The sequence below is a fragment of the Calidris pugnax genome, unplaced genomic scaffold (genome assembly GCF_001431845.1).
Source record: "Calidris pugnax isolate Ruff unplaced genomic scaffold, ASM143184v1 scaffold44, whole genome shotgun sequence".
Taxonomy (NCBI): Eukaryota; Metazoa; Chordata; class Aves; order Charadriiformes; family Scolopacidae; genus Calidris; species Calidris pugnax.
Window position 1 is genome coordinate 10346270 of NW_015094506.1, and position 25558 is coordinate 10371827.

The 25558-nt window shown below is 40.9% G+C and overlaps 1 protein-coding gene across 6 annotated transcripts in view; it reads left to right on the forward strand.

The window, feature by feature from the left end:
* TMCC3 (transmembrane and coiled-coil domain family 3) overlaps positions 1-15796 on the forward strand; it is a 104550-nt gene extending 88754 nt beyond the window's left edge. For 5 of the 6 annotated variants that reach the window (XM_014963156.1, XM_014963157.1, XM_014963154.1 and 2 more), the window contains 3 exons: positions 8754-9652; positions 11154-11289; positions 13889-14569. In XM_014963156.1, the coding sequence (XP_014818642.1) occupies positions 8769-9652; positions 11154-11289; positions 13889-14191 (1323 nt within the window). In that variant the 5' untranslated portion in view covers positions 8754-8768 and the 3' untranslated portion in view covers positions 14192-14569. Of the gene's footprint in view, positions 1-8753; positions 9653-11153; positions 11290-13888; positions 14570-14610 lie in introns of those variants that run through there. The other variant, XR_001414219.1, reaches the window with a different exon arrangement.
* Positions 15797-25558: the final 9762 nt, after the last annotated feature.

Below are 25558 nucleotides of genomic sequence, written 5' to 3' on the forward strand. Positions count from 1 at the left end.
TTTATAATAATAATCTTATGTATATTTAAAAAAATATTTATAAAAGCATATTTTACATGCATAGATGTACATAAATAAGAAAATCATAAACAAATAGTATTTGAAGACATTTCCTCCAGAATAAAGAGAACCCTTATAGTTGGTCCGGAGAAGATTTGCTTAGTTCTATTCATAAATGGAGAGCAACGCCTGTGACCCAGTTTAGCAGCATAACCACAGCAGCAGAAAACCTTGTTCAATTATATCTTTACTTTTCAAAACACTGTTATTTATATTAACTTGGGGGACAATGTTTCATTTTCTTCCAGGAGTAAGATACACAATATTGCCTGAGAAGGAAACTGTGGTTCTGTTGCCTAGTGCTTTATATTGCCCCTTCAGTGACAAGGAAGGAAAAGATTTTTGCTATTTTAAAAAGAAATATGAATAAGAAAATGCTTTAAAGTTCTGTTGTTATGGTCTTCAAGAAGTAGAGGCTTAAATACATTGAATCTGCAGAGAATTTTGGCACTTACTGCACTGCAATTAAGATGTTTTCTCCAGAGTTTATTCAGAGCAGTGTTAATCAGTTATGCATAGTAACTTAAAATACCATTATTGCATCAGTGTTTATGAATAACAAATGACCTGTATAATAATGCACCTGTGTGATTTCAGTTTTAGTTGTCACCATCTTGCATAATGAAATACAGTTTTGTTAATAAAAATAATTTAAAACTTTTTTTTTTTAATAAAGTAGGCTTTAAAATAAAACCTTTTATTTCTTTCTTTCCGGGCCTTTTCATCTTGTTTCTTTTTTTCTTTCATTTTATGTAGATCATGAAATATGGCCACTCTTTTTGATTTTTCATGGCTCAGTGTCTCTGCAGTTTTCTGCCTTTGTGCTTATTTGTGGTATTGGGTACAAATACAAGCCTTGGATATGAGGTGTGGAACAACAAAAGAAGAAAAGTACTCATATATGTGTGACGTGAAAAACAGTGAAAGTTTGCTTCTGTATATAAGTAATCAAGCTTTAAAAAATAAAGTTGACCTGTCAGGAGATGTACTAGTTATCATGGAGAGGTAAATAAAATACTCTTCAAAATGGAGATCCTTTCCTGAAGAGCAGCCTGAAGTACAAGGGCAGGGATGGGGAGGAGCAGAAATGGAGAGATCTTGTGGCATTCAGCATACTTCCCAAGTTCAAATAGGTTGGTTTGTTTGCTGCTGACACCTGGAAGGAGGGCTACCACGTATTGAACTTAACGGACAAGCAAAGCTTAGAACCCCTAATATCTAAAAGTTAGAGAGATAGGAAGAATCTCATGTGAGTGTGAAATCGTTTTAAAGAGGGATCAAAGCCATGGCTGTAGGCCTTCCAGTAGTTCCCATAATAGTGAAAAAGCATCTGAGCTGCTTAACAGCCTCTGCTTGTTGGTCACATAATATAATGAAGCAGACCTTATCTTTTGATTAGTCCTTCATATCAAAAAATGAACTAAAGGTCCTGTATATAGGCAGAACTGCTGGTGTAAAAGAATCATGTTTTTGAGATGTTACCTTATCTGCGCAGCGTAGAAAGAATGGTGGGGAAAAAGGAAGAAGCAAGAAGGCTCCTTTGAGCGAGTGACTCAGTTCATGTGCAGGACAAGATGTGACTGTTTATATGCTCAGGATGTGCTGCTGCAGCATTAACGCAAATGAAAAGATCTTCTGCGTGATGGAGCTATTGTTCTCTTGTTTATAAATAGAAGGATTTCAATGGTTAAAACAAACAGAAGACTCATGTCTTGTGTCTTTTGCCTGTTGATGGTCAGTCTATCTGGATAAAGAGTGTTTTATCTCTGAGTGGTAGTACTTCCAAAATTCCCCGCTACTGTAAAGTCTTAATGTTCTCGTTAGAAAATAGGTTTTATGTAAATGTTGCCAGCTCAAAGCAGTAAAAGTCATGAATGATACTTTCTAAAATCAGTGTTGGGTTGTGGGTTTGATTTTTGTAGATCTGTAAATCACATTTTTAAAATGTCCTTAATTATGTCCCTAAAATGTCTGTATTTTGGGGGAAGGAGGACTGGGTTGGCTGTTGACTGTTAAGTTAGATGTGGGAATTATTTCTTTGTAACTGAGGGCAAGAAATCCAATGATAGTCCATGAAAATCTCTTGTATGATTATACAGTTGCAGGAGATGGGGTTTCAGGAAATGCTTAGACAATATGAATAGCACTGACATTTTAAGAGTTGACTGTGAAACAGAAAGAATCGGGTGGAGGGAGCAGGTGACCTGTTGCAGCTTTATCAACATGGAATAGATAATTTGTGATGTGAAGTTAAACAGTGGAGTGATCAGAAGGAAACCACAATCGAAATCAGAAGCATATACTGTAACTCTGAGAAGTCATGGCAGGGATGTGGCTGACTATTTATCAAATTCACATTCATAGAGAAGGATTTAATAATTGAATATATACAGTAGCTGGCTTTTCATAGAGTATTCTGGAAATTTTCATTCTTGCCACCTATGTGAACATCTTTAGAAAAGAAAGCTTGTTATTGAATGAGAGGGGAAGAAAATCCACAAAAGCAGAGTGGGGAGGGAGGGAAAGCACCTATTTGGACCACTAGAAGCAAGCTGAACAATTAATCCAGAAGAGATACAGAATGTCTTGCATTGCCCTTCAAAAATAAGCCACCCCCACACTGATTCCTAGGGGCTGCATTTTGAGGGATTTGTGTCAGGTGAAAGGCACTCTCCTTCAGTGGGAGTGGGAGCGCAGGCTTCCTGTGCTTCTCATGGAACCACCCATGTGGCACCTGGGGCTCTGGGGCTCTCAAGTATTTCCATATATTGCTACGGAAACCTGAGAGAGAAGGAACATACACATTTATTTTGATTTAAGAAGTTATAAGAGTATTTTAGTGACCCTTCCTTAATTAATGGTGCTTATCTAAAGAATGGGACTGATCTGAAGCAAAATGTTTAACTGTGGGGTGTGGAGCCTACCTCTTGCCCACTTAAGAAAGTTAACGTAGTAAATCTGAGTATTAGTTCATTGCTGTATTGTTTTCCCTAGCTGGGGCAGTGATTTTTTTTTTTTATTACTTTTTTTTTTTTTTTCTTTTTTTTTTTTTTTCTTTTTTTTTTTTTTTCTTTTTTTTTTTTTTTCTTTTTTTTTTTTTTTACATGACTGCCGGACAGTAAATGGAAAGTAGGTTACTTACTGTGTTATAAAGGCCAGTTGAAGTTTGCAAGTGTCTTGGCACAGAAGTTGTTTGTATTGGAGCTGGTTTGCTCTTGTGAGTTTTATGCTGCAGAACAACCTGGAACAGGACTGAGTGCAAATTGAGACATAGGAGAATTTTCAGTGGATGTTGTTGGATTTTGAAGGAGCTGGTGATAGCAATGAAGCAGAAAACTGCCTCTTCCCTCCATTGTTCTCTTCTCCCATTGTTGGTTTAAACTGAAATAGTACCATATCTAAAGACTTATTTACACACAAGCAGCAACCCAGCTAATTTGGCCTTAGTTCAGTCCTTTAATTAGATATTAGATAAAAGGTTACTTCTGGGACACTCCTAGTTTAAACTGAGCATGTCCATAGGATTTGAGGCAAAACAACACTGATGTGATCCTGGGTCACAGGTTATACATAGCATTTGGCAAATTAGACCCAAGACAGTAAAGGCTGTCTTTCTAATAACAGCAGAACTTAATTGTATATACTTTCTTTGGTGTTGCTTTCTACAGAACTTGTTTTAAAGCATTTTAAACTGGGGTTTTTTCCCACTTAAACCAGGATTACAAGCATATTTACATCTTTCATGAGGTGTCTGCGCTTACAGTCTCAATGGTCTGAGCTCTTGCCTAAGTTGCTTAGTATAAGAACTGAATTTTTACAATGACCAGACCATGTTGGCATAATGGAGAAAAGTTTCAGAAGTATCCAAAGCTCTACAGGCTATTCTGCCTCTGTACGATGTCTTACTCATCAAATGGCCTTGAAGCTCCCTAGTCTTTGAATATTGAAGAACAGGTACCTGCCAAAGGGTATCTGGGATTATCTTTGACTGCCACCTGCAATAAACCCCGATGTACATATTAGTGAGACGCCTTACAGCTTTAGTGTTAGTCTTTTTTATAGGTGATGGAGGAACTGTTGATAAAAGAGCAACCTTTTGTGTTATTGGAGGTGGCCTCAGTCAAATCATTTACCCTAGATCTCTGATTTCCTCACTAAAAAGTAGAAGCAGAGTTTGCTCTTTTCCTCTATTCCTATATACTCGAGAGTCTGCGTGATTATTGGTGTGATCTTCTGAGTATAGCTACTTCTAGATATTACTACTAAGTCTTTATATGAGCAGAATGTGTTTTGCTTTAACATAATGTACAGTAATATTTGGGGCTGATTTTATATAGCTTAAAACCTTTTATGATGATTAAGCACTATTTTAAGCCTTCCATGAAGGACTCTTCTCTTGAGGGCTTTAGAAGGAGCAATGAATTTGAACAAGACAGTAAAATTCTCTCCCCAAACACATTTCTGCTTTGAAATAAACTGAAAAAGTAACAAAACCTCCTCTGCATGCCTTCTTACCCATTGGAATCCCTGTGCTTCTGGTAGATGTGTACTTCTTGTCAAAAAGAGAATTACTCCTGATTATTTTTGTTGCTATTTCTAAACTATAAAAGCTTCAGAGCTGTCTTAATCCTATTGTGTATGTTTCTTACGGGATTCTTTTTCTAAGCACTAATCAGTTGCCCCTCTAAAAGTCTTGCAAGTAGACTTAAATTGTAATTATAAGATTTTGTTTCATTTGCACAGCTATGACTGGTGATTGTAATGAGGCTGTTTGGGAAAAGAAAAAAAACCAACCAATTTTAAAGAGAGCCTATTTGGATAAGTAGATCACTGTGTCTTTGTGGGTTGCTTCTGTTAGTGAGGCAATGCAAAGATGCATACTTTATGGAGCTTGACACGTATGTGCAGTCAATGATAATGTCCTGCAAATGCTTTTTCTCTGTGCTTCTTTCAGGCAGTTCTTAAAATATTATAAAAGAAATCTATGAAATAAGCAGCAGAATTCGGTTTGCCGCCTAAACATCGGTGGCTGAGCTCTCACTTGTCAGTGCAGAGCTATTGACACAGTCAGTGGAACAGAGGAAGATTTATCTGAGCAGCTGTGAGATGAGTGCTTGAGGGTGGGCTGCGTTAGGGTGGGCTGCAGACTCTCTATGCTCTATTCACTACAGATTTCTTCCTCCCAGACCTTTGGGGAAGAAATAACCTTCTACGTTTACTGTGTATTTTGCAAACAGAGGATATTATGCCCAATATACACAGGCTGATAAGCATGATGTTCTCAACCATTTGGGAGTTCCTCTCCATATGGAACCCCTTTCCAATGGTCTTACCAGTGGTATTTGGGCACATGGGTCCTTTTGTGCTCTGAGCTCATTGTTAGCATGGCCTGCAAATCTGAGCTAGAGTTGCTTTCACAGACGGTAAATGAGAAAACATGGATGATTGTGATGCTGGTAAAATCCCTATCCTTGCTTCTAGGTTTGTGTTTTCAAAGCACTATTGTGCTCTGAGTGCTTCTGTATGAATTGCAGGCTGCCTTTTACCCAGCCTTCCTGTTACCATTTAAGATGGTAACTGGATGGTAACCTGCCAATTCATGAGTGATGAAGGGTTCCTAGCAGTGCGCCTGTGTTCATTGCACAGAGCAGTTATTCTCTTATCCCTTTCGATGCTCTGGACTTTGGCTTGGGACGGGCTGCGTGAAGAGCTTGGCTCCTTGGAAAAAAAGGAGTTGAGGCAGAAGAAAGTTGCTTCACCTCTGAGAGGTACTTGTCTAGTCATCTCTGGCGTCTGGCTCTGAGGCAGGCAAGGACCCTGAATTGCTGCAGTCCTAAATCACTGTTTGCTAGAGCAGCACAAACATTGCCATTAGTTCTCAACTGGGTTGTAGCAAAGCGTATGTGTGAACCACTCCATAAAATGAAGTGGTCTCTCTAAGCCTCAGTTAAAAAGACATCTCAAGATGAGACTGTTGCAGGAAGGAGGCTTTGGGATAGGACTTCAGATAGGATTTGAAGTTGTACCTCTGGTGTCTTGAGGTAACATTAGTGTTGAGCTATAAAGCAATCACAAATGGATCCTTGCCAAACTGTTCTACCTCGTCAAGATAGAAGATGGGTGACAGGCCACTTGTCTTCTCTGTCTGCTTGCTTCTGATTTAAAACAAGAAAAACCTACAAAACAATAAAAGAACAAACTCAACCCCCAAAACTCTCTCCTGCAAACCCACACAAAACCAACACACCAAAAAGAAAAAAAAACCCAACCAACAGCACAAAACCCCACTCCACCAAGCAAAGGGTGTATTACATCAGGAAAAGATTTCAAGAACGCATATTGCTTGGCCCAGCCTTGCATCATGATGACAAGAGGAGAACTGCCATTTTGGCAAAATACAATCAGATAGAGGAATGTCTTGGATATGACTCCTCCGTACCCTCCGTGAGCTCTCAATACAGTTCATAGTAGTGTTCTGGGAATTTAGACACAATTCTTTTCTAAACTTCACTGAATTTAAACTGACCCTATGATTAGTTTTACTCCTTTCAGAAGTAGTTTTGCCACATGCTAATTGATTTCCCACAGCTCCAAAAGCAATGCAACTTTCAGCAGATGTATTCCCTGGATGCTATTGTTCTTTTTATCTCTATTGATGTTGTGACCTTGAAGTTCCAGGAAGGTGGGAGGGCATGCTGATGAACCCTGCTGACCGCTAGAGACTCCAGTGAAGGAGAGGACATAAGGGAGAAGGGGTTCTGGTTTGGGCTTGTGTCCAATTATTACAATATATTTTTAGACTATTTTGTACTAAGGAATTAAACACTTAATGCTGTATAAAGGTTAGAGACAGACCCACCCATTCTTGGAAGTATGTACAGCTTGTCCTGAGTGACATCAGTGAGGGATCTGTCTTGTGTGTATATGCAATTCTGTGATTTATTACAGTATAATTTTGTGCCAAAGGTTATTAAAAAATGTCTTAGGTTGTTTCAGAAAACTGTTGTTTATACTGGGCTTTTTCTCTTTACTGAATTTGTCTAGACCCAGTAAGTGCATTTAAAGAAATATTTGCAATATGGGGTACAGATCTAGTATCTAAGCTTTTCAACTATTTGCCTTGATTGCTTTTCTTTGCTGTATGAGTCTTTGGAAAGATACAACTACCCCATGTCAAACAATTTTTGCTTCTATTAAATGCATATTTTAGCTACCACAACAGTATTATGAGTGTTATCACTTTAAAAAATGATATGTAAAAGCTATTTTTTTCTATTAGTTATATTTTTAAAACTTATTCAATTATTTAAAAAAAATCAATAAAAACGGAAGTTAGTTTTGACACTTGTGATTTTTGTCACTCTTTAAATTGGGTATGACCCTAAATATAGAATGCCATCCGTGTGTGCCATGTGCAAATGCTAAAATGAGATCTCATCAATAAAGTGGATTTTCTGTGAAGCATGTATGAGCAATGATATTAAATAATATACAATTTTTATATGTTTATAAAAATTACTTGCACCTCTTTTTAATAATTAAGCATATGGTTCGCTATCAATTATTTTTAACAAACTGGTAAAGTGCAGAGCTATTAGGCCACAGCACTGATTTAATTATTGGAATAGAGTCCAAGACTTAAAAGTCACCAATACTCTCCAGAATAAATTGTCAACTCCAGAGTCCTTCAGTTTGCTTTTTTCAAGTGTCCATTTTTCTTAGAGGCTGGTGAGTGTGAACTTTTATGTTATGTAGTTTGCACCATGAGCAGTGCAGTAGCAAAAGAAAAACAAAAAAATAAATATAAGAATATAAAGTGGGAGTGGAGATGAACTTATCTCTGAAATGGTCAGATATAGATCTAATTTTATAGCTGTATTACACCCTCTGTGTTTGTAACCCATCATGATTGATACACAAAGGGTGGGAATAGTTCTGCTGATCAATATGTGCGTGATGCATATCATAAATGCAGCAGGACACCATGTCTGGTTCCTGAGCCTGTACTTTAAGGAGAATACAGGAATACTGGAGACAATTTCTAGGAGGGCCACCAAAACTGTGCAAGATGAGAAAACAGTTCTTACAACAATGCTTAATGATATTTTTATGTTTTTAATGAAGGAGAAGATTGAATGGTGATGATTGGGTGTGTATGTACACATAGATGTTGCTGCAAGGTGTTAATTATTATAGCCAATAATAAACACTGTAGTTGGAAGTCAAACATTTAACACAGGCTGTCAGGCATTTTGAAGCAAAGAGCAGTTAAAGCATTTCACAGATGCATTTTTAAAAGATACTTTACTGTAGCTTCTGCCTTGTCTCTGTGATGGTCTTGCCTGAGCAATTGTATTAGTTCCTTGCGGTCTTAAAGCTCTGACAACCTGTTAAGGCTACAGCGTTTGTTAAGCGGTCTCTACAGCTAAGATGTTGTGGTAGCTTTAATGAAAGTCCATTCTTTGTCCCAGAGGCTAGCACACCATGCTAATAGGGATGAAGCTATTCTGGTTGGGTCATTCTTGGCTCATGCCTCCCCTGTGGCTTTGACTTCATATGAGGAAATTTCTCTTGTCCTACTATAAGCTACTTTATATTGTGTACTTGTTATAATTACGTACAGAAAAGGAAACTGAAAGTTGGATTTAAAAGAGTAAATTTGAAATTTAATTTATTCTGTTCTCTCTCCTCAGGTGGAAAGACATGACATGAATACTCTGAGTTTACCGCTTAGCATTCGCCGTGGAGGCTCTGACACCAACCTGAACTTTGACGTACCAGATGGGGTCCTAGAGTTTCACAAAGTCAAACTCAGTGCAGATAGCTTGAAACAGAAAATCCTCAAGGTTACAGAACAAATCAAAGTTGAACAAACAGCTCGAGATGGAAACGTGGCTGAATATTTGAAACTGGTAAACAGTGCAGACAAGCAACAGGCTGGGCGCATTAAACAAGTCTTTGAGAAGAAGAACCAGAAATCTGCCCACTCCATTGCCCAGCTGCAGAAGAAATTGGAACAGTACCACAAAAAGCTCAAGGATATTGAACAAAATGGCTCTTCCAAAAGCACTAAGGATACTTCCAAAGATAACTTGAAAGACATTCAGCATGGAAAGTCTCGTACCTCTGGGCATGGAACAGAGAGCAGCAAGTCAGGGGTGCCGGGTGTGTCCTTGACACCGCCTGTCTTTGTTTTCAGCAAGTCTAGAGAGTTTGCAAACCTGATCCGAAACAAATTTGGTAGCGCAGACAACATTGCTCATCTCAAAAATACCATGGATGAATTTCGGCCAGAATCGAGTTCTAGAACATACGGGGGCAGTGCCACCATTGTTGCCAAACCAAAATACGTTAGTGATGATGAGTGCTCCAGCGGGACCTCTGGCTCAGCAGATAGCAATGGCAATACTTCCTTTGGTCCTGCTGTGGCAGGTACTCTGGACAGCCAAGGAAAACTTTCCATGATTTTGGAAGAACTAAGGGAAATCAAGGAGACACAGTCCCAATTAGCTGATGACATTGAGAATTTAAAAGCACAATTTAAAAAAGACTATGGCTTTATTTCTCAGATGTTACAAGAGGAAAGATATAGGTATTGGTTTTTTTAACTGTTCTCTTGAAATGACTTTTGAATGGGTATAGAAAGTATTTGGAAAGCGTAAACGTGAGTGTGTGCTTGTGCGTGTGATATTTCAGAAGCAAGAGGAAAAAATAATTCCAATCAATATCTGTTATTAAAATGTGCTACTCATTCCGATAACTGAAAATACATGTAGAACACTACGATTTCGTATCAAATGATGTGGTAGCTCTTTGCCTTTTGTTGAAGGCTTGTCAGAAAATTCCCGCTGCTACACATCTTACTGGCATGTTGTATTATGTGAATACTGCCAATAGGAGATGCCAATTGTTTTGTAACTGGTGGAAGAATTCTGATCTATTGTGACTTGAAAATGCTGATCAGTCTATGGTGTAGCAGAGCTGACATACAGCTGATAAATACACCCTTTAGTCCTGAGTACCTTGTCCAAATACTTCTCAGACACATTGCTATCTCATGGATGCAATGACACTTTGTACCCTGGTGTAACACACTGCTGTGAAATGTAATTTTATGTGCTGTAGTACAACTTCCTCTTGCATTTGTTACTTGGCAATTAATCCCTTTATCATCCACTGTGGGCAGTGAGATGTGTTCTACAGAGGGCTTGCACCTGCTGTACCTATATCCCATTTGTCATATTGCTTGTTAAAGTGCTGATTCTTGAAGTCTTTACTACACTAATGGGCAAATACTCAGTATGAATTGCAATATTTAATGTTTCCCTTGTTTACGCTTCTTGAAATACAAGGGGAGGCTGAATATAAGCTGGTAACACGGGGGAGGAAAGAACAGAGCAAATGGCCTACTGTGCTCAGGACTCGCTTTCAGGAGAAGGCAGAGCAGCCTTTCCTGACCGCTAACTGCCATTAAGATCTCAAACCTCCTGCCACCATTTCCAGAGTTGGGTAATTTTGCTTCCATCATTTTTGTGCCAAGGGCAGTGTTTGCCTGTTTGTGTGTCAAACCAAGTAACAAGCTCACCAAAAAAAATATTATTTCCCTGGTGGTTTAATTGAAATGGTTTACTGTGCACAGCCATGCCAGAGCAGGCTGTATATGAATGGCAGGACCTTGCAGTTCTGTTGGAAAGGGGATCCAGGGAACATATTTTTCCTTTCACTATTGGCGAGCCGTTAACTGGCTCAGGCTTACTTACGAAACCATATCTTCTTGTCTAAATGAAAAGTGAGAAATGGAAAAATGTGAGTTGGATACCCTTAGCCACTGTTTATAGTTCATATAATTTGCCAATGATGTATAAATATTTGCTTTTTAACACCCACTGCCAGCAAGGGAACACTCAAAAAGGCTTTCAGTTTGCTGAATAAATGCTTATGGAGGGTTTCTAAAGTTTTTACTGATCTCTTTATGTGCTCTGTAATGCCAGTCAGAGGAATCCATAGTACACCTTTTAAACTATGTAATTGTTTTCATGATCTAGCATTACTTGAATAGAATGCACTAAATTTAGACCTTTTTTCCCGATAAGATATGAAAGATTGGAAGACCAGTTAAATGACCTCACTGATCTTCATCAACATGAGACAGCAAACTTGAAACAAGAGCTGGCCAGCATAGAGGAGAAAGTGGCGTATCAAGCATACGAGCGATCACGAGATGTTCAGGTACTTTTTTTTTTTCTTTCTTATAAACTTCTAATGCTTTGTAGAAATCTCATACTGTGCAATAGTTGCGTCTTTGTACAGCTTTTTATATAAGGAATCTGGGGAAAGATTTAAGCCCGTGTTTTGTCTGTTTTAAGATGAAAACCCGGCACTTCTGAATCATATTTGTTTCAAGGGATTCAAAATTTTTATGTGCTGGAATTGATGATATAGCCCAGGCAGGCTTGTGGATCAAGAATGGCCTGGTTTAATTTCTTGCACCAGAGGAGACAGGGATTTAGTCTCCTTGTATGCTGTAAAATGCCACTTTTGACAATGTCCTAACATAAACCTCTTGCTTAGACTTTCAACAATATGTAGACATGTCACTGGCAATGTTTATTATAAATTGAGTTTAAGGTAAAAAGTTAGAGAGCTAATTGTTAAATAAACTTGTAGATTTGCCAATTATAATTTAGCAATTTTAATCCATGGTTACAGTCACCCCTATAATTAAAGCTGTAGGGTGTGTTCACCTCAGTGATCAGTTGTAGTCGTGTCTGGCTTCAATCAAAAGCCAGTAATAATTTCTACAAGTCCATCCTGACAGCATGTAGTTACATACTTGAATAGTTATATGCAATATAATATAATTTTATTAATGCATACTATTTGTACCCAAAGTCTAAGCATTTCTGAACACAGAGAGCACAGGCAGCAGCATGATCACCCTGTGCCCTGGTGGATGTGAGATTCAGGAACGCCCTGGGAACAGAGTGGGGAAGGGATAGTGCTGAATCTAAGCATAGCATAAGTTGCTGTGTAGGTTTAAAGAAGAGAGGTGTCTTATGCAGGACTCCTTTCTGTGAAAGCATCTTGAGGGTGTAAAAACGGAATGAGACCCGAGTTCTCCAGCAGAAGGGCTGTGAAATGTTCACTGACTCATTAGCAGAACCCTGGAGGGGTGTCAGAGACTTTTAAAACTAATTGAAGTGCTATGTTGCTACAGCCTTGTTTCTTCTCTGTCTGTACATTCGGGCCTGTTTAAACCTGTCTGCTAGGGGGTTTGACAAATAAGCTAAAATCCAGTAAAAGCCTTTAAGTTGTGGATATTTTAACTAATAACCTACCTTCAGAGCACTCTGTCCTCAGGGGATGGGCAGAGTGTTTTTAAAACACTTGCTCAGCCTCTCAATGCAGAACTGCCGGTATCAGACTTCTGCAGCTGGACTTTCTCCAAAGCAGCACAAGATGATTTGAAAATCATTTACGATCAGAGTGGAAGAAAGACCAGGAAGGTTCTTTAGTGTGTAGTGGAGAGCATGCATGTACCCTAAGGGACTTTGTGCCACCGTTAAGAACCGTCTTCTATATTGTTGCTAATTCCTAGAACAGTGAGAGGAAGCAGCCTTTTGTCAGGTCCTGTCCCATGTGCTTTGTGTGGACTTGGGTGCCTGGCTGGCCACATGGTGAGCCAGTTCAGCTTGCCAAAACAAGGGAGGAGTGAGCCAGCCAAAGAAAGCTAATAACTCCCTGTGCACTGGTCTTGTTTGTTTGTTTTTATGTGGAGGATTGAGTTGAATCATCGTACTGTGGGATCAGGTGAACACCCCTGCCAGTGCAAGGAAAATGTTTGGAGTTTGAGAGTGGGGAAGAAAGTCAGGAAGCTGGAGCATAATTTTCCCTTTTTACACAGTGGTAAAACATTATGTCAAGTTGATCGATCTCATTAGTTACAGCCTTGCGCTATGTTACATTGTGGTGCCCAAGTCCCAGCTCCAGCAAAAAATGGCATTTTGGCAAGTAAGTGAAGCAGTAGGAATTTTTCCCATGTTTCACTTTGAGAGGCCTCAAGTATAGGGTTAGTGACTTGGGAACCATTTTACTCGAAGACCATTTTTAGTCCACCCTCAAGCAGAAGTGCAAGGTCTGCTTTCTGTAGAACAAAACATGAAGTGGAATATATCACATGAGAGAGAGAATCCCATAAAAGCATCACCACAGATTTCTCCAGTGCGTGCTGCCCGCTTGGGGTATGGGTTAATAAGCCCTCATTAATTCATTCACACTGACAGGGGGAGAAGGCAACCTCTTACTGGGGACTCAATCTCAGCACTGTAGTGGCTTTGAGTAAAAAAGGTAATGTAGGCCGGAGAGATGGTGTAAACCAAATGCTCCGTGTTCCAAAGTAGATTTAATTATTATGGCAGCAAGCCTGCACTACTCCAATGTTTTCTACCGTGTATACAAAGAAACTTACTTTGATGCTGTTTCAATGCTGTGGAAGTTGCCATGACAACGGCTTCCCAGTTCTTTATCTCATCAGTATATGCAGGAAACATTATCTGTCATGACCATTAGAGTTGTTATACTTTTTTCTCAAGCATGAAAAATGTGACAACACTGTCCAAAATGTAGTTTTTAGAGTTGATAATGCCTGAGCAAACAGTGATACACACATGCAGGTGTATCTGTGCATTTGTGAGTTGGTGGGTCATTCAAGTTTTAGGAGTCTATAACACATTACAGTTCTATCTAGCTGATGGATGGCTCTACAGCTAAAATGGCAAAAGTGGTGTATGGAAATAGAATTGCCCTAATTCTTGCTTTCTGTCTCCAGGAAGCCTTGGAATCATGCCAGACCCGGGTTTCAAAGCTGGAGCTTCATCAGCAAGAACAGCAAGCGCAGCAGTCCGAAACGGTTAATGCCAAAGTGCTCCTGGGGAAATGTATAAATGTTATCCTGGCCTTCATGACTGTCATCTTGGTGTGTGTCTCTACTATTGCAAAGTTCATTGCTCCTATGATGAAGAGCCGTTTTCATATCATCTGCACTTTTTTCGCAGTGACACTGCTGGCAATATTTTGTAAAAACTGGGATCATATCATTTGTGCCATAGAAAGGATGATTATACCAAGATGAAGCTGCTGGTCTGCCTGCTTTCTTTTTCCTTTTTTTTTTTTTTCTTTACCTCCCTGTTTTTTAAGTGCTGTATGTACAGATTATGTTTTGTCAGTTTAAATGTGCGGACTGGCTGGAGAAGGCTACAAAGACCCTTGGACTTTAAGGTGTAAATACGTAAATGCGTATTTGTTGGCAGTCACTTGCCTGTTCGAGCCGATTGTGTCTAATTGGCAGTGATGAACTGCTCGCTTATGTCGGTCTTCTGCCTTAATCCAACAGGTTTTCCACTCTACAGACCCACACCCACAAAAGGGGGTATGATGCTCTGGGAGGGATCCAAGCAACTGTGTGTCGGGTGTGCTTTTTTCTATGAGACTGGAGTGCAAAAAGTGTGATTGGGAGGGAACCTCCCTGTTTTTTAAGTGCTGTATGTACAGATTATGTTTTGTCAGTTTAAATGTGCGGACTGGCTGGAGAAGGCTACAAAGACCCTTGGACTTTAAGGTGTAAATACGTAAATGCGTATTTGTTGGCAGTCACTTGCCTGTTCGAGCCGATTGTGTCTAATTGGCAGTGATGAACTGCTCGCTTATGTCGGTCTTCTGCCTTAATCCAACAGGTTTTCCACTCTACAGACCCACACCCACAAAAGGGGGTATGATGCTCTGGGAGGGATCCAAGCAACTGTGTGTCGGGTGTGCTTTTTTCTATGAGACTGGAGTGCAAAAAGTGTGATTGGGAGGGAGTGCACCATAATGTGTATCAGCCCTGTTAGACTAATAAATTAATTTTCTCTCTGAATCTAACTAGAATGATAAGCCAAATTATACGGTCATATGTATTAATAGTTCTTGATTCTAAATTAATGGATATCTGTATATGGGGTTTCTGTATAGTTTTCAGGACCAGCAAAACGTGATTCATCTCCTAGTAACCTTTTACACAGAGGGTTTATTGTTTGTAAATTAGACCAGTGATGACTGTTGACCACAGTTAGTGGTTGTTCTGTCCTGGCACTGTTCCTTATCACGCTTGGGAAACACACAAATGTGGCCTAAGGCTTCCAAAGCTGAACTGAACTGAATGACAAGATCTCAGTGCCACTTTGTAAAGGAGTAAAGAAGCAAGTAACTGGTGGGTAAGCTGTCACGCAGACCAAAGCACTCCCTTCCCTCAAGCCCTGCAACCTGCAAGGGGAAAGGAGTACACAGCAAGGCAACATTTAGGTTAGCCTTTGTGAGCACTGAATTGTTGGGGTGCTCTAACTGAACGCAGAGCAGAGAGGTGCTGGGACCCTGGGTATAGTGGATTTCTTTCTTCTGTCAGATTAAGCAATGTGGAAAAAACATGAGGGAACAGCTTTGGGGAGCAGGGAGTTAAACTACTGTAAATATACAACCACTGTGCAGACTCTCTTGACAAACATTCCTGAAAATAATGTATTAGCATACAGTACCACTACTAGGAAACAGGGTTGGGTTTGTTTTCTCACTGGAATTTATTTTGCTTGATTTAAGAACTGCAAAAAAGTTTCCCTGAAATTTGCTTGGCTTTCAGCCATGATGTAAAACAAGACCTTTAATAAAAACAAAACAAAACAAAAAACAAACCAAACCACCACAACCAGAATTCTTCTCTGCTCTCTGTTAAATGAAAAGACAGTGTCTCCACTTATTTGATGTTCAGTATTACTTACTTTGACAATAATTTTCACAACAGATTTTCTTTTCGGTTGCCGTATTTGCTATGCTGGTTTTATGGGGTAGGGGGCGGGGAGGGGATTACTGGATGTATTTGGTTTCAATCAAGTGCAATAGTTGGTGTAGAAATTCAGAAAACTTTATTCTGAGGAAAGGGAGGGGGCACAAGGGGGCAGGGGAAGAACTTTGACATTTTACCATAATTGGATGAACAATGAATACAGTTACTTTTTGTGGCTTCAGGGACTGAAGGAAAGACAAAATTAATCGCATAAATAATGATATGACTCAGCATTTAGAAAATTCAATTAAAACACTCTAAAAGTCATTAAAGAATTCTTTATGTGTGCTACACCTTCGAACAGAGAAATCAGGAAGGATTGTGCCGGCTCACAGGCACCGGAAATGGGTCAGATCAGGCACACACATGTTATCCTAACCCAGCCCTGCCTCATCTTCAGAGGAAAGGTGGAGTGGAAAGAAAAAGTCCTGATGAGAGGGATATGACTTTATGAAGCCCAGACTTTATCTCTGGCTGTGTCAGGAAGAATTATTAGATAGATATGTTCTTCTTTTCCTTATTTTTTTTTTTTTCTCGTTGCCTTTGCCCCTGTATTCCTGGTATCCCCTGAAGAAGGAAAGAGATATTATGTATTTAACTTTTCTGTTTTAATTGCTGCATGTGCTGCTGTTCGGTTCAGGGAGACCTTTCTTCTCATGCCTCTTAACACATTTTGGCACTGTACGAGTGCATTGCAACAGGCCTTCACCCCACCTTCCCAGTACCTAGCCTCCTTTTACAGCCGGCTCATAAACTGAGGGCATTGCTTCCACTGATGCAGCTCATAAACTTATCTTCACAGGAAAGTCCCTTTAAAAAGATTAAAAGGAAAAAAGAACTAGCTCTTTCCTGGCCTTTACATCACAAGAAAGGGTTTCCCTTGGTTTATTTTTATGCTCTTTTGATGTGTCCTGAGATCCCCTTGGTCTTTTCCACTGTTTTCATATAATCTGTTCTTATCTTCATTTTTGAAAAGGCGTATGTCTTTTTATAGTCCGTACTTTCCATTCCTGTAGCCAATGAGCGTGCTTCTGTTCAGAGTCCTTTCCTTTCTGAAGTCTTTTTCTAAATTCCGCCACTCTTTTTAATAATCAACCATATGACTTCCCACCCCATTTCCACAACATTATAACTCCAGTACAAAAAACCACAAGGGTCCTGGTACTGATCCTCAGAAAGCTGTGACTCTTTGTGGTGTTTTCTTGCCACCTTTATTATAACCTCTACTCTTCTACTCCATTTGCACAGCCACCTTCTGGTTTGGCCACTTGAGAAAACACTGTTTGTCTGGCATTTTGTTCAATGGGTTCAGAGGGGTACACGTGCAGAAAGAAATATCACATTAGTAATTTTTACATAGTAAAAACTCCTTTGCCTGCTGCATGGTTATGTGTTTAAAGAGCTAATCCTCCCAGTGCTAGTGCATGTAGTTGAAAACGTGATGTCAGGTAGGCTCAAGGTCAGGCAGGAGAAAGATCAGTTGTTTTTCTTAGAACAAAGGCAGTTGGTATGGTACAACCTGGGGACGTGAGGACTTCTGCTCCACGGGCACCCTCTTACAGACCTGGAAGGCAACCTCAGTGCAAAATGAGGGTAGAACATAAAATCAATGGGGCTGTGAAAGATTGCTCGCTGTCTTGATAAAATCTGACTGGGTCCAAATTGATGCAAGAAGAGTCTTGCGTTCCCTTGTTGCAGAGGACACAAAAAGCTGTAAAGGCTGCATAATGTTACTCATGCAAATTAAAACAACCCTAATTGGTAAACGGGCACGGCGCTTCTCTAGGTTATTTTCCCTGCTGGATTTAAATCACTGAAGGATGGGAAACGCATCAAGACATTAAAAAAAGATGTGAAGGGCAAAAGCCTGCGTTTTGGTAAAACTGCCATCGTTTTGCCCAGAGTTAAGGCTGTGGTGCTAGGAGCTCTGCCAAGTAGGCGGCCAGCCAAAGGAGAAGGAAGTGTCCCCTCCTGCTTTCACCCTCCCGTTTCTCACCCTGTGGTGACACTGGTGTGTGATGCAGTTTACCTTATGCCAGGTGAGCTCATTAGGCTGGAAGAAAAACCAGTGAAAGAGGTGGACAGTTCTCCACGTCTAGAGATTCAGAGGGTTGATGGAGAGGTCTTGAGAGTGTGAAGCAGGGACAAAAAGGGAGATAAACCTTTTTCTTCCTTGCTTGCAGTGACTCCTTAGCTGCCCCTAAAACTGTGCTCTGGGCAGCCTCCCTGCAGAACGAGGGGGCAGCTTCAGTGGAGGAAGGTTCTTCCTAGCTCTTGCCGACAGGCAACAGACAAGAACAGCAGCAGGGTGTGACAGCCCAGGCTGGTGCCTGTGCCACTAACTTTGGTGTCGGCATCACTTCCACCACTTGGGCTGGGATTATGGGAGTGGACGTATCTGACCTGCAGTCAGAGCTCTCCTTGCTGTGAAAGTATACCTAGGCCATCCCAAATGGCTGTGAGACCTCTCTTAATTCTCTTAATTAGAACGTTGTTCAGCTTCTCAGTCAATTAACCACGTTCTGTCAGGATACCGTTTGCTTTCATGTTCTCATACGACACACTAGACGTTCGTAGTGTGTGCTTGTACACTCCCACTCAACAAAAAGTTGCCAGACAGTGTCTTTTCTGCTTGGCGCTGCCTGGTAGTCAGTTATTCCACTTCCCTTTGACGGTAGTTCTCCAACTGAAAATCCCTTCAGTTAGCTTGTTAATGCCTGTTCTATAGGCTTTTGGCAGCTTTTTTGCTCAGAGGTTGCTGGAGATTTACTTTCTCGTGAAGGTTAGCACAATTTTCCTGATCTCTCCCATTTCAGCATTCAGTCTAAATTAGGTTTCCTCTAAAACTTGTAAAATGCATCCTTCTACTAGCTTCAGCTGTAGAAGTCCGTTACTGTTGAACACCCAATTAAGTAATTGACAGCATGGACTGAGATGCAGTTTCAACTCTTTCTGCTTTACGTTACACATGGTCATGCAGCTTCTCATTTTGCTTTGCTCTTGTGATGTCTTGTTCTGAATTCTCAGAGAAGCACTATCCAATCTGATGGCTTTTTACTTTAATATCAAAATGCTTGTATTCTGCAGTGCCTCTGCTGCAGGACCACCACGTATAGACCTGTTGTCTGCCCTACGTGAAGGATATTTAAAAGCCAATGGTTTTCTTCGAACAAATCGTGACAGCTTATCTGGGGAATAGAAATTCAACAGGGGAAGGTCATTTGCTGTAGGAAAGATACGTGATCCACTCACTGGAAGCTGAAGCTGGACAAATCCAGCCTAACACAAGCTTCAGTTTTGTAATCATAAGGGTTAAGCTATTGAGTAGCTACTGAATAACATAAAGGAGGACTGACTCCAGTGTTAAAGCTGAATGCTGCTGTTCACAGAGGAATCAGCTCAGGCTTACGTCTGATACAAAGCCAACTGCACAATCACAGGTACTGCTTTCTGGAGTTAAAATCAAGGAACAGGAAATTATTTGGAAAAAACCCCCAAACCAACCCACAGAAGCTTGTGGTTCATGTAGGTGGTATGGAAACCAGATTTGGAAACCAGGGCCCTTTCCACTGTGATATAGACATTTAACGTCCTGATTCAATGGTACAACAGAAGGTAAATGCAGATTAATGTAATTAAAGACTTCAATTTGGATAACAGAATTTAATCACTTCTGAAAGTCCATCTAGGAATAGCAATCAGGCAAGTTTATTCTCCTTTTTTTTAATCAAGCAAATATTTAACTGCTTTTTTCATTTACCATCATGCCAGAGCATGGCCTTTAATTAATTATATTGCTCTTCTGTAAAGCACAAGAGATTATCAAAGGCTTCAGTTCAGATAAAGTTTGAAAGGCCTCTCTGATGCTGAGTAGAATTCAATAGAAAGAATCAGACAATTTAACATCACAGCTACGAAAGACTAAAAAAAGTTATTTTTTATAAAAAACCTAAATTTTTTAGTTAATGGAATTACTTAATTTCCCTGAAAAAGCAAACTGAGATGATGCTGTATATAAAGACTGCATGAGGACTAATTACACTATCTTGTACGGTTGATTTGCTGTGTGTTTAGCATATTAAGTTGTACTGTTGTTGGAAAGTTTTGCACAAAGCCACCTTTCTTTTTTACCCCGGGGACCTGGGTCTGGTAGTATCAAGGTGTACCAAAAATTGTCTGCTTTTATTGACTAAAGTTAATTGTCTCAGTGTGTGATCTACCACGTTTCTCACGCCACTATCATTTCGTGCAGCTCTGTGGAAAGATGCAACTACAAAATGTAATTTTTGTATATTTTGTTGTGTAGTCATGACTGCCTCTAAGGTGCCATTAACATTTTTTAAAATAAAAATATTTACATTTAATTGATAATGGATGTTGTTTCTTAAACTTGCTGCCTGATCACTCAAACCCCTATTGGTTTTTCTTTGTCGGTAACAAAGTTATTCAATTGATACGGATAAAGTTATTCAATTGAATATAAGCCCCAGCCTTAAAATACTGATAAAACTGAGCATTCTGCTCTGCTGCAGTTTTGACCAAAAGTGGTGATTTGAATTTTATTTACAGCTATAACAGGGCAAAACTGCAAACATCAAGTGAGATGTCATCATTGCTCTTCTCCAGAGCTTGTGTGAACACGCTATGCAAACGTGATGCTATTGTGCCAAGCAGTTGGATTTGCTTTGGATTATTATTTTTTTTGGAAATCTGAACTAGAAACGTAAGCTGAATTTTCACAATATTGTCAGAAATCTTGGTTATGTGTGCCAAAAATGTAATACTGACATGCCTAATAGTTAACATAACTGACATAAAGGAAAACATTTGCATTTATTTTTCACAAAGTAAGAGGTCTTGTCAGATGGCACCAGCAGCCATTTGGAAAGATACTATTTTTATACCAAGAACAGGGAAGAAACGGTGCAGTAACAGCCCGTTGCTGTGCAATCACGCCGTACTTCCTATTTCCTCCTATTTGAGGAAATGGCACACAGCGGCTCCCGTGTCACCTGCGGACTTTCCAAGGCCTTGTCACGCAGAGTTTCACGTGGGTGCCTGGAACTCAGTCTATATTAAGGCTCACTCCATTGCCAAACAGCAGGTTCCCCCACAACTGCTAATAACTTTTGCCCACTTCTGGCGTGGGCTGAATAACACCTGCTAACACACCGGCAAACCAGACGTCAAAAAAGGCATCTCACTCATCAGTTCATAACTCAGCTTTGTTCAGAACTCTGGCTTTTAAGAGTGCACAACACAGCCTGGGAATAGAAAGGCATAGAAAATAGAAAATAGAAAGGCAGAGAGAAAAATACACAACGGTGCCATTTAACTTAGCACAGAAAGAGAAGTGTCACTCCTAGCCAAGCAGCGGTCACTATTCAGTGTCAGCAATCACATAACCCTCACCAGCAGCGTACGCTGCAAACACTTGGTGGTGGTGCCCCCAATACCAAAGCTGTACGAATGTGCCAGAAACCATCTGAAGGCACCCAAGACTTCATCTGTTACTGCACTGCAACTCATTTAGACACCCCAAAAGCTGCTTTGAGCTTGTTAGTTGGGACACAGCCAGTGGTGCCATTTAAAGGCAGCAATAACTGCTTCCCGAGTGCGTGTGCCGTCGCTTTGCTCCTGCCCGCGTGGCAGAGGACAGCAATCAAACGGCAGGTTCTGCCTCCCACGGCAACTAGCACCGAGCCCACGTAGTTGAAAGGAGAAACTTCCACGCCGCATCCTCCTCAGTTCACGTCTGGGCTGTGGACTTCAGTAGCAACTCATTAGTTCCATGAACTTACCCAACGGATCGATGCCTTTCGTGTGCAGGCTCCCCGACCCAGAGAGAAGTAAAGCAGAGAGGCTGAACTCCCCGGCCTTCCAACAAGCTTGAAGCCAGCCAACGCTACGCTGCTGAAAGCAGCATGGACATACTTTTGACAGAACCTTTAAGAACTGAGCTTGCATTTAACTCAGTCGTGATCCCTTCAGTTGGTGTGTGTGCTGTTCTACCCATCTGTGTGCATAAATTTGGAAAAACTCTTTAGTGTGGCTAGAATGGAGTCAATCTAATGGAAATCGTTCAGCCTGGAGAAAAGGAGGCTGAGGGGAGACCTTATCTCTCTCTGCAACTACCTGAAAGGGGGCTGTACGGAGGTGGGGGTTGGCCTCTTCTCCAGAGTCACAGGTGATAGGACAAGAGGAAATGGCCTCAAGTTGCACCAGGGGAGGTTCAGATTGGATATTAGGAAAAATTTTTGCACTGAAAGGGTTATTGAGTGTTGGAATGGGCTGCTCAGGGAGGTGGTTGAGGCACCATCCCTGGAGGTGTTCAAGAGATGGGCTGAACAAAAAGGTAGAGAACACCAGGCCTGTGTGACCAGCGGTCCCATAGAGCACATTTCCCTGAGTGATGGCTTCAGAAACTGCCTCATGGTTTATACCTACTGATGTCCTACGTGCTATAAAATGACATTCTGGCCCTACTAAGCTCAATGGTAAAAACCCCTCTCAGTTTAACCCAGGAAGACTCTTACCACAGCACTATGGCACTTAAAAGCAATTTCATATTCTGATTTTGCAATACCAAAAATACTATTTTTCTCAGACAACCTATACACAACAATGTGTGGTTTTAACTCTCCACCACAAATAGCACAAACCCCGCAGTCACAGACATCTCAGCTGCAACTGTGTGAGACAATTAAACTATTTGGACACTTCCAGACTCTGTTGACTCAGAGGCTGAGCGGAGCTTGTACTCCCAACACTGATTCCCCACTCGGCCTCTATCCCGCCAGGTTGGATTCAGGTCAAGGTGACACAAACTAAGCATGGATTAAACTACAGGTAAGAGCAGCAGCACACGTGGATAACAGCAAAACCCTTCTCTAAAAATATGTCACTGGGCTACAGGAGCTTGGGGATTTATCTAATCTAGCAACTATTTTCAGCTTGCTCAACTGAGGCAGCAAGGAAGTCTAAAAGAGCTTTCAAACTCATTGAGACATTTTCTGACCATACTTACACAGTATCGTCCTCTGAAGAATGTATCTGCAAAACACAGCGAAATATTTTCCTGGGCTTCTCTACATTATTTTAAAGCTCTTTGTGTCTTGATTTCTTTGTGTGAGGATGAACCTCGCTGCCCTGTGAAATGTTGATCTACCCCAAACTGATATAAGTCATTTAAAGAGATATAAAATCTCTGGTACTGTCTTGAGGTCTCTAAATGAAATCTCTTTACTTTTACTTGAGCCCTGCAGTGAATTTAAATAGTGTACCTTAAAGAAACCTTACTTTTTTTGTGAAATAAACTACAAAGACCTGTAGCTGCATAAATTTCTGTTTCTACAAAAAAACTGTGTTGTAGGAGATGTTTCTAAAAAGGGAAATTGCAACTCTTGGAATAATCCAACATATTATAAAGGTATTATACCTGTTTCCTTTATGTTCTGACTTAATTAGAAGAGTATGACTGACATAAACAAAGAGAAAACAAACAAACAAATGCCAATGTGTGTTTCCCCTCTCTCCTCAACAGGATGACTTCTTTTCATATTTACTTTTCTTAGTTTTTTTTTTCATTTTTCTTGTAATATTTATAGTCTTCATTTTCTAGTTGTTTCTCCCTCTTGCCCTCTAGGCTCACCTCTTGATTGACCCTCTTCTCTCTCTTCTGTGTCCATAAGCCCCATGCACCTGCTTTCCATTCCTCCTTCCTTCAGCCATCTCCTCCTCGTGCCCTTGAACTCCATCTTGTCTCTTGCTTTTTCTCTCTCTTTCCTTGCACTCCACAAGATTCCCAGGTCAAGCCCATCTGAGTCACTACAGCAGTTCTATTTTTAAAGCAAGCAGAGGTAGGAGCAGGTTTTCAGCACAGCTTCTTGCATCACTGGGAGACATGGAGAGAGACGGTCACTGTGACAAACAGGAGCATCATCACCACCCATACTTCAAAGAACACTATCAGGTGATTAATTGCGATTACCTGACTCAGTGGGCCTCGGAGGGAAACACATACCTTTTTTTTGATCCACATGAAAAACATGGAGGCAAAAAAAAAGTAACACGATTTCCACCATCTTGAGTCATCCTCTTAGAACAAGATTCCACACTGGAAATGGTTGCACAAAAATTGCACCATTATTCAACAGATTAGCTGTTGAATAGACACCCAACTCTGTCAATTTTAGTTACCTAAATAATTTTAGATTTTGTAATTTTTTTGCTATGTCCCCCACAGAGGTCGCACTGAGCGACCTAGATTCTTGACGTCATGTTTCTCATGTAAATTAATTGTTTTCCAATAGATTACAGCTGTGTAATCCTGATGTGAATGGACACTAATAGAACCAGAGAAAGAATCTGGGCCACACTACCATTCCTGTTCACGAAGCTGCACAGGGGAGGAAGAGTTCTGTTTGACCTTAGCTAGCATTAATATTTGTGGAGCTGACAGTGAAAAAATAATTTAAAAGTGAACAAATTTGATACAGAAAACAGGACAGTCGGGCATGCAACTCTGTAATACTTTTTAAAAGATTTTTTGCATTGTAAAGTCACGTAGAACTATGCGGGTTTTTTTATCATCAACTGTTTTGCATCAAAATTAAATTTTAGTTTATTTTGGAAGGTGAACTTTTAAGCTGTTGTAACGTTACTTCTTTCAGTATAGGTATACATCGGTATAGACTGACTACTGTTGATATTTCACCTCTAACATTGCGAAGGTGTTGGCCACAAGCGCAACACAGATGTAAAACTGTACAGCAACATCAGCCTGAGCAGCCAGGCTGCCAGGGAAGTACTGAACTCTTGTCACTGTAGCCATGGAAGTGATTGTTGTGTGTTTCAGGCACCCTCTTATTAGCTGGGCTTACAACCACCTCTAGGGGAGCCAGCTGTAATTGTCATCTCCAGATCTCTATGAAGCTACCGGCAAGTTTAACATTTGGGGTTTTTTTCCTTCTTTTCCCTTGGGGATGTGCGTGTGGCATCAGTAACACCCACCATATTATGTGAAGCCAACTTTAATCCTTATTAAAGGGCTGTTAATCTTATTCGGGGAGTGTCAATATTGGTCTGGATGATCGATCTCCCACTTTATGGAAGCGATTCTGGAGGAATTGGGTAAATTCAGGAGGAGATGAGGAGTACGGCATTTCAGCCGCTGTTACAAGCCGGATTCTGTCAGAAACGGCCACCGTTGCCCACGGACGCCGGGAAGGCGTTTTGCTTTGCACATGGCCACACAGGAGGCCGAGGGCTCCGCCCGGCGCGGACAGGAGCTGCGGGAGCACCGCTGAGCGCCACACAGAACGCACTTTGTACCTCAGCTCCAAGGCCTCACACACCTGCCACCGGCGAACCGCCCTGAGCTGCGGGGCCGCGCCTTCGCTTCCCTTCCCCCCCTCCCGTCACGAGCGGAACCGCAGCGACGGGCACAGAACTCAGTGAAATTCGGTGCCGGAGCTTCGGAATTACGACCCGGCGCCGCAAAACCCGCACTTTAAGGGCGCCGCGTTGGCCGGAGGGCAGCCGTCCCGCTCCCCCTCACCGACCGCCCCGGCGACCGTTGGCGTCGCGCACCGCCCCTCGGGGGCGGGGCAAACCGCCGGGGGG